The following is a 12,912-nucleotide window of genomic DNA, read 5'->3' on the forward strand; positions in this document are numbered from 1 at the left end:
ACTGCGGACACAGTGCAGGAGATGACCAGAGACTGCGGACACAGTGCAGGAGATGACCAGAGACTGCGGACACAGTGCAGGAGATGACCAGAGACTGCGGACACAGTGCAGGAGATGACCAGAGACTGCGGACACAGTGCAGGAGATGACTAATAGACCGCTGACCTTTGGGGAGGGGGAGGGGGAGTGGGTACCTGAATTTGACAGGTACCCACTCCCACGGAGTTGTCCTCCCTTTAGTGTGGGCACCCGGCTGACAACCGGGTGCCCAGTGCAAGAAGCGTTGCGCTTTGTGATTGGTCCGACGCCTTCTGGGACCTGTCATGTGTCCCAGAAGATGCTGTAGCATTCACAAAGTACAGCGCTTCTCGCGCATGTGCATTGGGCACCCGGCTGTCAAGCCAAGATCCTACACTAAGGAAGCTGGCGCGGGAAGACTGTGCAGCGCTGGACCGAGGAACAGGGAAGGTGCTGCTGCAGAGCTGAGCGTCCGGCATTCTGACACGGCCGCGGTGGAAATACCGGACCGGCCGCTCCATAAGACGCATTGACATTTTCCCCCCTTTTTTGGGGGAAAAAAAGTGCGTCTTATAAAGCAAAAAATATGGTAATTTTTGTCTTGGGGTAAAGAAAAATACTTATACACGTATTATATGTATATACACACTTATTTATTTCAGTTACTTATATAGCGCCGTCAATGTACGCAGCGCTTTACATATATATTGTACATTCACATCAGTCCCTAACCCTCAAGGGGCGTACAATCTAAGGTCCCTAACTTACATTCATACATACACATACTAGGGCCAATTTAGACAGGAGCCAATTAACCTACCAGCATGTCTTTGGAGTGTGGGAGGAAACCGGAGTACCCAGAGGAAACCCACGCAGGCACAGGGAGAAAATGCAAACTCCAGGCATACACTTGAACAATTGTGTTGTCCAACTTGAAAGAAAAGATGATTCTCTGATGTTTACTTTATTACCAAGTTGAGTGTTCTTATTTTAACGTGAATGAAATCTCTTCTAAAGGAGGCTAATCATGTGACCCTGTGTATGCTTGTGAAGAGATAGCAATTCCTTTCATGGGCATGAAACGTTTGCACTTAACATAGGATGTTTTCTTAGCATGTGAATAGTGAAGGGGATGTTTAATTTGCTTCAGAACATTGAATACAGATGTAGAAGATAAATCTTTAAAAGATGCATTCTTTATTCTAAAGTTCATCATGTTCTTAAAACCTCATCTTAAGTAGACTATTCTTGATTGCTCAAAGGAACGTCTGAGAAAAATTGTAGATGTATAGTAAGTAATGACAGTCGTGAGCAGCAAAGATAAATATGGGTTCATATTAAGCAGCACAACAAACATTTGTATAAGGAAGGACAATGACACTTAAGATGTTACATAACAAAAGGTTTCATTGCTACCTCTGATTTATTTCGGCACACAGGCACAGAATTTAAGAAAATAGAAAAGATAATTTCAAGTGTTTGTTAGGTTGATTACAGCCCCATATTTTTGTTATAATTCCAGGGATTTTCTGTATGTAGAATTCAAATATGCTGTAGAGTTTGGTCCACAAACAGGCTGGCCAGAGTAAACCAAACAGTCAGATAACAATGAAAGGGGACAGATGTTTGTTGTGAAATACTGTACATCTAAATTACTCTATGTAATGGTTTAATAACATATGTGCAACTGCTCATCAAATGCTTCCAGCAATCTGCATGTTCCGTAAGTGTATTGCTAAAGTTAAATATATAGTCACCAGCCATAAAGATACTTTACATGTCTTTTTTCAGATTTTTCAGCCCTGGTAGCACTTGCCTAGATATATAAAAAAATATATACACAGAGACACTCTCATACCCGTGGCTGTTTACACACAAGCTGTTGGATTTTTTATGAAAGTGATCAGGCAGCTGTACAACCACCTGATCACTTTCAGTGACCCCCTAGAACTTTGACCCTCCCCCCGCTATGCTTCCCAGGCTCTGCTGTCCCACCTGTGGGTTTCTCCAGGTGGAGATGATGGAGATTAGCACATGATCTCTCCTAGCTATGAAGAACCCAGAAGTAATGTATGTAACATCACTTTCCGTTTCTGTTGTCAAAGAAGGGTAGGTGAGATATCAGGGGTCCTAAAGACCCCAATGTCTCATTAAAAAGAGAACCTGTCAAAAAGGATTTATTTCATACTCTTACACTTTTTTTTCACTAAAAAGTTCACTAAACGAAGTTACACCAAAGCACTTAGAACCCCTCTAAAAAAAACAAAATAATAATAATAATTAAGTTCAAAATTCACGGGTAATTTTAAAGTGATGGCCTGTATGGGGCTTTTAAAGCATTATGGAAAATATAGGGTACACATGAAATGTTAAAGCTAGACATGTTGGGTATCTCTTTACTCACTGCATCCTCTTTTATATTGTACCAAAAATGGACTTTAGGGTATTTTTACTGAAAATTTGCACTTGATAAGTCGTTGTGCAAATATCATGTGAGAAATAAATTTGGAACTACCACTATTTTATACCCCAGCCATCTTTCAGAAAATATATTATGTTTGGGGATTTGCAGTAATCTTCAGGCCTAAAATTATTATTTTTTTTTTTTAAATATGTGCAACCCCCCTCTTCCACAACCACACACCCACCCACCCCTCCTACACACACACAAAAAAAGCTCTGGCAATGAAAGGGTTATTAGGCAACAAGCAATAAAACTTATTCCTCTTAGCTTTTGTCCCTAATGGTAATGTTTTATTTACATTTTGCTTTGAGCGTGTTTCAAATCTTTGAGCAACAAAGAGGCCTTTTAATTCAAATGATTCTTTTCTTGCTGGGTTGTTCAGAACAAAACTATGACATTTGTAAAGCAAATCTAAAAAAGTCTTATATATTAAACCATAGTCTCCTCTTCGAAGTTTTACATTAATAATCGTTTAATTAATAGTCTGTATGGTAATTACTCACCAACCCAAATTTAAACTTTGTTTCACTCTTCTGCATGTGTATCCACTTAATCTGAGCAATCCTTAATATATAATTTAAATTGTGGATTAAAAAAAACAACATAGTAGGTGTCAATTTAAAAAAAAAAAAAAAAAAAAAAAAAATCACAAGAGCTGCTATTGAAGAGAAACAAATGGCGATTTTTATTTTTAAATACTACTTAATTCCACCCCCCTCTTTCTCCAGCATTGCTCACCAGTCTGGTATTCTCATGTAATTGAATAAGCTCTAGAGACCACTGATAAAGCAATACTTATTAAACAACTAATGATGGCATTCTGAGTGAAAAGAGCTGTTATTAGGGAGAAGAATAGAGAACAGTGAATACATGGCTTAAAAAAGTTTATCTGTTAAAAATATTAAAAGACAAGGGAATTGAAAGGATGCAATGTGAAAATGACAGCATCAAAACAGACATGAATCATTAGCTCTTTTTTATTTATTTGAAAGTAATGACCAGCGGTACAGTATTTAGATAATACATTTCTTTATGTTGCTCAGTCTATGATATCTCATCAAGGGAGAAGAGAAAATAATAAGATTTTACACAATGATTTAAAATGGCTTCACAAGGGAAAGACCGCAGCCATTGTTAGGCCTGTCAGGCTGCAGTACTGCAGATAGAATGGGCCAATGACCCTTGGGGTCAGAGGTTACATCACGACATAATGGAATGAATAGCAAGAATTGCCAACACCGATCTTATCAAATATGCTGTATGAAACAGACTTGAATCAAAAGCCAAACTATATTGCTATTCTAACTGTACAGATACTTAGACTCCTTTTCAATTAGTAGACACATTTGGTCTGTAGTAACATTTCTAAAGGTATAATGGAAAATGTTTAATATTTGAACATTTAATTGGTGATATTTAGATAATGCAAGGTTATCACTAGTTTTTCTCTTATAGGTCATGATCACATACCTCTTTTATTATACCCTTCCTCTATGCTTACAAGAGCAGAGCTCATTGGGTCTAGACTGACCCATTGCACCAATCAGATTGCCATGAAGTTAAATTGGTTGCTACAGGGACAAGAATTCTTGCAAAGTCATGTTCACAAACTAGTCCAAGTCGATTTGTCAGCTATAGAGATACATGATCCCTGTAATGAATGTGTTCAGGAATTTACCCACTGAAACTAAAGTATTGCTGAATATGACAACATGAATGGGACTAGGAGGTCTAAATTTGTGACTGCTGCAGACAAGAAATGACAATGTGTCATGTTCCTTTGGGAAAGAACCCCAATTCATAAGACATTTCCCTATTGCAAAAAGACTTACTATTAAAAGGATAAGTTCACCTTCACAAAAAAAAAAAAATAATAATAAATGCACATTTTTTTGCAGATAAAAATATCTTTTAAAATGTTTTTTTTTTTATATAGGAGACCATAAAGCATTGCACCCAAGATCAGCAGATCATAGGTGCAATTACACAGTCCTACAAGACTGTCTATGTAGCTGTCTGCTCATACCTCTGATATGGGCAGGCAGTTACACACTGACTGGAAGCTTAATGAACTACCTTGAGTGCTCAAAAGCGCCCTGATAGTTCATTGACAACTGCAAGTTGACAGCTAGAAAGGCTATTGGTACTTGTAGTTTTCACATACACTGAATAAATGACCCGGCCAGGCGGGCAGAACCCCGCATTTTTTTTTAGTGAGAAGGGGGGAGAAGATCCCTTACTCGCTGTCAAAAACAGGGGATTTGGGGGGGATGCGGATGCTGGTGCATCTGTAACATGTTACACCCTAAATATGGGTGTAACATGTTACAAAAGGAGAACCTATACGTTAACTTAAAATGTACCATAGCAGAACACTTTGTACCTTTGCTAAACTTGAGACTCTTGTTTAGCTAGTGAATATCTTCATACTTCTAGACTGTGATACAAATATAGATTTATTTAGCCAACACCATTAATTTGTGTTATTCTATTTATTACCCATACACAGTTTTTAACTAGACCATATGTATTATATAGCATTGTAGCAAGTGGTAAATAAGAGTTTTAACTGTAAGACAAAATTGCTGCATTTGTGGGTGACATCCTCAGTTTTTAGTTTGAGCAGGTTGTTTTTTGTTTTTTTTTTTAATAGGGAAACTACTGTTTTTCTTTTTTTCTCTGTAGGGATACTATGGTTTTTCTTCTTTTGAAATGTTACTCAAAACTTCTCCCACCAATTCACATGGCAGATTTCTTAAAACTATTGTAAAGTTTAGCTGATCTAGTGTTTTGAGTAGCTAGCCATGGATATTTTTGTAATGCTGACTCAAGTACCCATATGACCATTAGGTAAACATTTCAGTTTGTGGTATATCAGTATGAAGAAATTCATATCCTTGGGACATAGAATTCATAAATAAAGCTGAACTTAATACAAACCCAAGTCAAGCAACGTTACATTGTCAGCAAAAAGAAAAAAAGTCTTTCATGATCTGCAATTTTCACAACAGGTTTATTTATACACTGGTCAGTTTGGTTATTTAACTTGCAGAGCTAGCTTGAATGGTCATTGGCAAATGTGATAATTAAGAGAAGCTTTATTTATTTCACAATTCCAGAACTGTTAGGGTGATTGTAGGTTTGAAATTAAAGGGTACAGGATACCCAAAAACTGATGTTCAACAATTGTGTGAAGCCTAGTGGTTTTGAATAAAAATGGCTAAAACCTATTGCCGTTTTCTTTTAATGTCCACAAATGTAATAATAGTTTTTTGGTATTATTTGTGATCAGGGTGTCCTGACTCGTTAAGTTGTGTGTGCTATGTAGAGGTTAGGGGATCAAATCAGAAGCTATTCTCAGCATAGTAATAATATAGCATGTAAAGAACCACATCATGTGCATTACCTGCTGGCTACATATTCTGACTAAAAAAAAAGTTAAATTATGTTACTGAAAATGTATACAAATTCTTCTCTAGACAAAATGGAAATTGCTTACATTTGAAATTGTAGGCTGCAGCTTTAGGACACTGTGGTCCTCATTCCTTTCAGTAGTTCCTCTAATTGTGGCTTCGGACTGTAAGAGCACCTTGGCAGTGCAGTGTATTTTTATGCAGCATATACTGGGCCTGTAAGTAAGCATATAACGTTTGTTCTGTGACCTGAACTTAATCCTGGTTCACATTACAAGCAAAGTTGGCTTTAAAGTTATTGCTTGCAAAAAAAAAAAAATCAAATCAAAATTACCATTCATTTCAAATCTGCTATCTACATGAACATTATTAAAGGCATGTATTTGTTTTTTTAGGCTTCACCAGTGGAGGAGAATCACCTTGATGTAGAAGAGAAAGGTGTGTCAATTGTCTATGATTCAGATGAGACCAAGCCATCTGCAGAGTGTTCTGATTTAACAGAAGAAAAAGAACAAGTACAGGAGTCTATTTCTGACACATGCCATGTGAAAAATGAAGATAAAATGCACTCTGAACCTATTCCCGCTGACTCATTCACTCATGTAGTAAAAGAGATTAACTCTAGTCCGGCAGATGAACAACCACAAATGACAATCGAAAATTCAACCATAATAAAACAAGAGCAAAGCAAACAAGAATTATCAGAGCCATCTGAAATGGACGCCCAAGAAGGACATTTCAATATGTTTCCCACAGTTCAGCTACAGGTTCCACATGAAAACCACATAGAAGATGAAAAACTGCCTGACATGCCAGATTATATTGCAAATTGCACCGTAAAGGTAGACCCGTTGGTCTCTGAGGACCTGAAGAATCCTCTGGACAGTAACATTTTACAAAATGCACTAAAGCAGAATCCTAAAGTGTACTTAGTGCAAACTCTGGATGTGCTGAAAGAGAAGGACACATCGTCATCATTAAGTGAAGAATCATCTTTCACCTATACACCTTTGTTGTACTCAAGGGGAAACCCAGGAATTATGTCCCCTTTGGCAAAAAAGAAGCTTTTATCACAAGTTAGTGGAGCTGCGCAATCTGGAAGCTACCCCTATGGTTCACCCCCACCCTTAATTAGCAAGAAAAAATTAAACTCCAAAACGGAAATATCCCCACCTTTAGTACAACCCCATCCAGCATCCAACTCTGAAACCATGCTGGTCAACAGACCATCAGTGATACAACACGTTCAAAGTTTTAAGCATAAAACATCAGATGATAAAAAGAGCTTGAATGACCCTTACAAAATCAGTACCATAAACAAAGCTGACTCTTACCGCTCTGACTTTGCAAAGCACCAACAGAGTGTCCTTGCAGAGTCATATTCCTTAAAGTCCAGTATGCTTGAACATAAAGAGCAAATGGCTGAGAAGAGAGCTTCACAGCACTCCAACTTCTTGGAATTTTACTCATCACCTCATCTACATAGGCTTTACCGACAAACAGAACATCATCTTCATAATGAACATCCTTCAAAGTATCATCCTCGGGAACTGTATAGAGAATCTGAAAATATGTCCTCTCCCAATAAACATCATGAGAAGCTTCACTATCATCATTCTTTGCACCAACAGGAAAAACAGAATGTAACTGATCATATGGATGACCAACCAACTGATTTGAGCCTTCCCAAATCTATGCACAAGCACACAGCCAAAATATCAGGATCTAACCTCTCTCATCAGTTGGTGCATCAAGAAAGCAAAACTCAAAGTCCGTTTCAGGTCCCAAACAACAAGAGTATGGGAATAGACTGCAATCCAAAGGCCTGTAGGGTTTCACCAATGACAATTCCAATATCAAAAAGACACCATGAGTCTGTTCACAGGTCATTAAAGACACACAGTGTAAGACATGAAAATGTGAGGAAGATGGAGGGCCCTGTTCATCCAATCACAGTTGGCAAAGTCAGTCCTCAGAACTTTGGAGCTTTACGGCCATTGAAAAGAAGCTTAGATGATCTAGAAGGGCCTATCAGTGAGAAAAAAATACGAGCTGTGTCCCCTTTAAATGTGTCAAAGGAAATACCAGGGAAAGAGTGCTTTACTGGCCAAGAGGGTGAAAGCAGCAAATCTGTTCATGACATTCATTCTAGTATGATGGAAAGTCACAAATATCCATTGTCCACTCCAATTTTTCCTGGAATCTACCCAGCAAGTTTATGTGGTGGCCTCGGCACACATATACCAGCTGCCTACTCCCATCCACTACAGTACTTGAAAAACCAGAGTGTGCTTTCACCACTAATGCAACCCTTAGCCCTTCATTCCTTGATGATGCAAAGACAATATCTAACTAACTCCACAAACTCTCATCAGCTCTATAGACATTTGGCTTCAGCAGCCCCTGTAGGATCTTCATATGGTGACCTACTACACAACAGTATCTACCCTTTAACGGCAATCAATCCCCAGTCCCCTTTTCCATCCTCCCAACTGTCCTCGGTCCACCCCAGCACAAAACTTTAAGCAACTTCCCTGTGGCAAAATGTCAATTCTTTTAGCTACATTCCTTGCCTAGCACAATACTCTGCATAAACACTTGTCTACTGTGTGAGCCACAATATATCTTTAAATGTACTATGTTCAGAGGTAAGAATGGATTTTCAGGTCCCACTTGACTCGACTAGTACTTTCACAGTTTTTTTTTTTTAATGGGAACAGCTGAAGTTTGCACACCATTTTTAACAACATTATTCAGCAAAGACCATCTAATGTGTTGCACTCTTGTGTAAGGTGGCTGAAAAGTTATTGGTTAAAATTATGGAATACATGTACACCCTGGAGGATGCGCTTTGCTTAGTTATTTTATTTGTTTTTGGTTTTTTTTTTACTGTTAAAAGTTCAATCAATGCAATGTATAGTAACAAGTCAATCATTTAAAAAAAAAAAAAATCTTAACACTATAATGGCCGAAAGTAAACACTGTTCAATCGACTGTACATATCTGCTCTTTAAAAGTACCCATGTCACTGTCTATTCACCTAATTTATGTGAATTAATCTTTCAGTTGATTTATGTGCTTTTTTATCATTTTTTTATTAAACAAATATGTGTTAACTGCAAGGTCATGTTGAGAGGTTGATTGAGTGTATACATTCAGGTTTTTAAGTTCAAAAGGCCAGCAAACCTAAATTGAAAGCAAGTTTTATATATAAAATAAAAAAAAAACATTTATGGATACAAATACAATGATTCTTGAGTTTATCGGAATTCAAAATAACCAAGATAAAGTTCTTGTACTGTGATAAGAGTCTTTATAATGTACTACGTGGCCTCATGCTAAGATTTAAACTGTGACTAGGGTTTAAATACACTGTAAAATTACTAACAATTAACTTCTATTTGCTACTTTTGGTCTGTTATCCATTGAAGATGTTTTGTTTATGTCTGTTCAAGAAGTGCAAGAAAATACCTATTAATCGTGCTAGAAATATTGTAGGCAGATAACGTTGTATTCTCACCTCAGAGTATTGTTATTGTTGTCAGGTCTCCTTGTGGATTACAGAACAACCCCCAATAGTTTTGGGATGAGGGGATGGGGAGGTGTTCTGTAGTGCTAGGGAGATCGTTGCTGTCCCCCTTTAAGCAGAGTGTGCATTGTCACTCTAGGACAGTGGTTCTCAACCTGTGGGTCGTGACCCCTTTGGGGGTCGAACGACCCTTTCACAGGGGTCCCCTAAGACCATCAGAAAACACATATTTCCGATGTGTAAAGAGCAGCTACTGTGTAGAAAGCAGCTGCTGTGTTGAAAGCAGCTACTCTGTTAAAAGCAGCTACTGTGTTGAAAGCAGCAGTATTGGAGGTAAAACAACACTCATGAATTAGAATTACTGGGTAAATAATTTTATGGTTGGGGGTCACCACAACATGAGGAACTGTATTAAAGGGTCACGGCATTAGGAAGGTTGAGAACCACTGCTCTAGGACAGATTGTGTCTCTGGCAGGATCAGTAAATTGAAAAAGAAAGTCTGAAAACAAAAGCAGCCAACACATTTAAAAACTGTAAGCTGCAATATATTACATTTTTGATCTTGGATTAATATCTGCTTTACATTCACCATACACTGGGCAATCATATAAGAGTAGCCGTCCAAGTCTGTCATTACCAATGATTTACATCTACTGTTCAGTACTGGATGAACAAACTTCCCATGGGTTAAATCAACTATGCTAGGGAAAATTGCAACCTTTTAGATAAGTGTTGATAACAGTGGTCTCAGAGTTTACTGTACATTTGGGAAGCTTGTATTTTAGGTTTACTGATCCTTGATAAATATAATTTGTTTACATATCCTGTATCATGCATCTTAAAGGGTAACTCCAGTTTTGTAGGGAACAAAATAGCAAATAAAAAAAATATATATAGCATTTACAATTGCTACATAAGTCATATTGTAATTGAAGGTTTTTAAAAATTACCTTTCATTTTCAGTCTGCAGCACTGTAATTCTCTGTAAAATTCAATGTAATATTGCAACCTGCAGGCAACCTGTACACAGTTTGTTTATGGAATACCCTAAACCAATGTCATTTCCCCAGAAGTCTGCACTAAGATACAAATCAGATTTTGGGCATCCTCTGCAACAAAAAATTCAGTTTAGGTGAGATACTTCCAAAGGATTAATCACATCGAAAGGGACTCAGACCCTGCTACTTTCCTCATTAGAACCCTGCAAGTGCAGCAGTTGATTGATAATTACTCATTTTCACACTCACTTTGCACATGGACACAGACAAACAGCAATTCCTTTAGAACAAAATGGAGGAATCTGCAACAAAGTTTGCAATTTACATAGATCACCTAGAGGGGTATGGGTTTTTTTTCTCGACAAAAGTGGCGTTACTCTTTAACATATTCCCTTCATCTGTGCACTATAGAAGCAGCCATTGTTACCAATTGTGAAATTGTTAGGCTTCATTCTAGTTTTTTGCCAGCACACAAGATGACCTTCATTGCGTCTTAGTGACATCAATTACAGTAAAGTCTAAAGCTGGGTATATAGGTACAGGTTTTTTTTTTGGTTCAACCAGTGGGTTGAATGAAACAAAAACAGAGATCCCTGCATCAATATAAGCGATATTAATGCAGGAATCTCTCCTGCTGTTCTACTGTATTCTGACAGCGGGGACTTTCAATTGGATGCAAGCACTGATCGAATGCTGGTTTTCCATCAGGCCATTCGACAGCAGCCAGTCATTAGACCAGCTTCTGTTGAACAGATAGCGGTAGACATATTGAAATTCGGCCAGTTCAGCAGGTACTTGTGTACTAGGCTTAAGTAAGATGACTAAAGGAGTATTACCATGATACTGAAATTGGTGAGAAATAGTATCTAATCTAAATATGACAGTTTGATATAAGACAATAAGCATTCTCTTTACATAAGATATGTGAACAAAATTGCTTTACACATTTTCCTGATTTTTTTGGTAGTAATTTTATCTTTGAAGTATTTTTAGATTTCTCACTCTTGTTGGCATACAGACACCTTCTATTGAGCTTACTAGTATTATCGATTTATGGGCTACTGCACATTTTGATGTTCTATTGTTTCAGCATGCTATTGGATTTTTAGGGATTTAGTATATTTTAAGATAACCTTGCATGATAGTATCAGTACTGCCAGCAATGGGGCTGATTTACTAAAGCTGGAGAGTGCAAAATCTGGTGCAGCTCTGCATAGAAACCAGTCAGCTTCCAGGTTTTTTCTTTATTCAAAGCTTAATTGAACAAGCTGATGATGATTGGCTACCATGCACAGCTGCACCAGATTTTGCAAATCAACCCCAATGTGTATGTTGGGGCAAAATAAAATAAAATATGCATACATGACATCTCTGTAATACATGCACGTTTTCCTTGTTTCATCTCTTTTTTTTTAAAAATAGCAAGTACAAAAAAAAAAAAACCTGGTGACCTGCAAGTGAATGCCTGCATTTTTATGCGAGCTGACAACACAGTGTCTCTTCTGTCCCATGGTTACTCACCTTCATAACATAAAGGGGTAGGTGTCTGAGGTCCAGTGGTGAACTGGGCTGGATTACATTGCTTGAGATTTCTGCATGGCAGGAAGTTTACTAAATTTTGGACAAATCAACACAAATTTTTGTGTACTTAAAGAGAGGAAACATGGGAGACATTTTTATTATTTATTTTGCCACCCATAGACATACATGTTAATATTAAAACAAAATTTGGTCAGACATGAAAGCTGATGCCGTAAACTGCTGTGTGTAGATTACAAGTATACTCTCCAAGGAACCTAACTGTATCACCAAAATGTATTATTACAAAAACAGTATAATGTTTGGTGACAAATGCAGTCAGAAGATATTGGTGTTACATTACATATATTTTAAGCAAACACAATCCCTTCTTATTAGAAAGAAACATACTTATCAAGATTCTTGGCTCAACTGCTGAAACCTTTTGGACTTGTCCAAACACACTGTTTATAGGCCCTATGGGAAAAAATGTTTCTCGATTAGTTTTGTTCTCAGTGAAGTTGCACACTCACTTATAAGTGTACTATGTGCCAGAGTCTAACTCAGTGTTGTAAGCTTTGTACCTGTAATATTTCTGAAAGCCTCTAGACTCGTTCATGCTGACACACAACACTTCAGCCACACTTGCCAAATGCTCAGTGTCCTGTGACACTGCCAGAACAGAAGGACAAACCTAATGGCTTAGTGTCTTAATGTAGGTGTAATACAGCTGGAGAAGAATCTGGGTGGAGAAGGCTCTTCATCTCTGACTACCTGGGTTCTCTGCTTGAGTTTCCAAGTAAATCTCTGATGGGCGGTCTCAATAGCAGGGCCCCTGGCACGACCCACACAGAGTGTTGTCTGACCTTTTTGAGACAGATAGGACTTAATGATTGTAAAGAAAACTTTTATTTTCATGTTATACTTACCTCCTCTGTGCAATGGAATTGCACAAAGTGGCCCTGGACCTC

General features: G+C 37.8%; 1 protein-coding gene across 2 annotated transcripts in view; it reads left to right on the plus strand.

Annotated features, from left to right (window-relative positions):
- The window catches only part of ARID5B (AT-rich interaction domain 5B), a 392,920-nt gene extending 383,903 nt beyond the window's left edge, over positions 1-9,017 (plus strand). For both annotated transcript variants that reach the window (XM_089683203.1, XM_089683204.1), the window contains one exon: positions 6,291-9,017. In XM_089683203.1, the coding sequence (XP_089539329.1) occupies positions 6,291-8,420 (2,130 nt within the window). In that variant the 3' untranslated portion in view covers positions 8,421-9,017. The remainder of the gene's footprint in view (positions 1-6,290) is intronic.
- The last annotated feature ends 3,895 nt before the right edge of the window (positions 9,018-12,912 follow it).

Source organism: Staurois parvus, unplaced genomic scaffold (genome assembly GCF_062004578.1).
Source record: "Staurois parvus isolate SC_StPar_1 unplaced genomic scaffold, SC_StPar_1.0 ptg000303l, whole genome shotgun sequence".
Lineage (NCBI taxonomy): Eukaryota > Metazoa > Chordata > Amphibia > Anura > Ranidae > Staurois > Staurois parvus.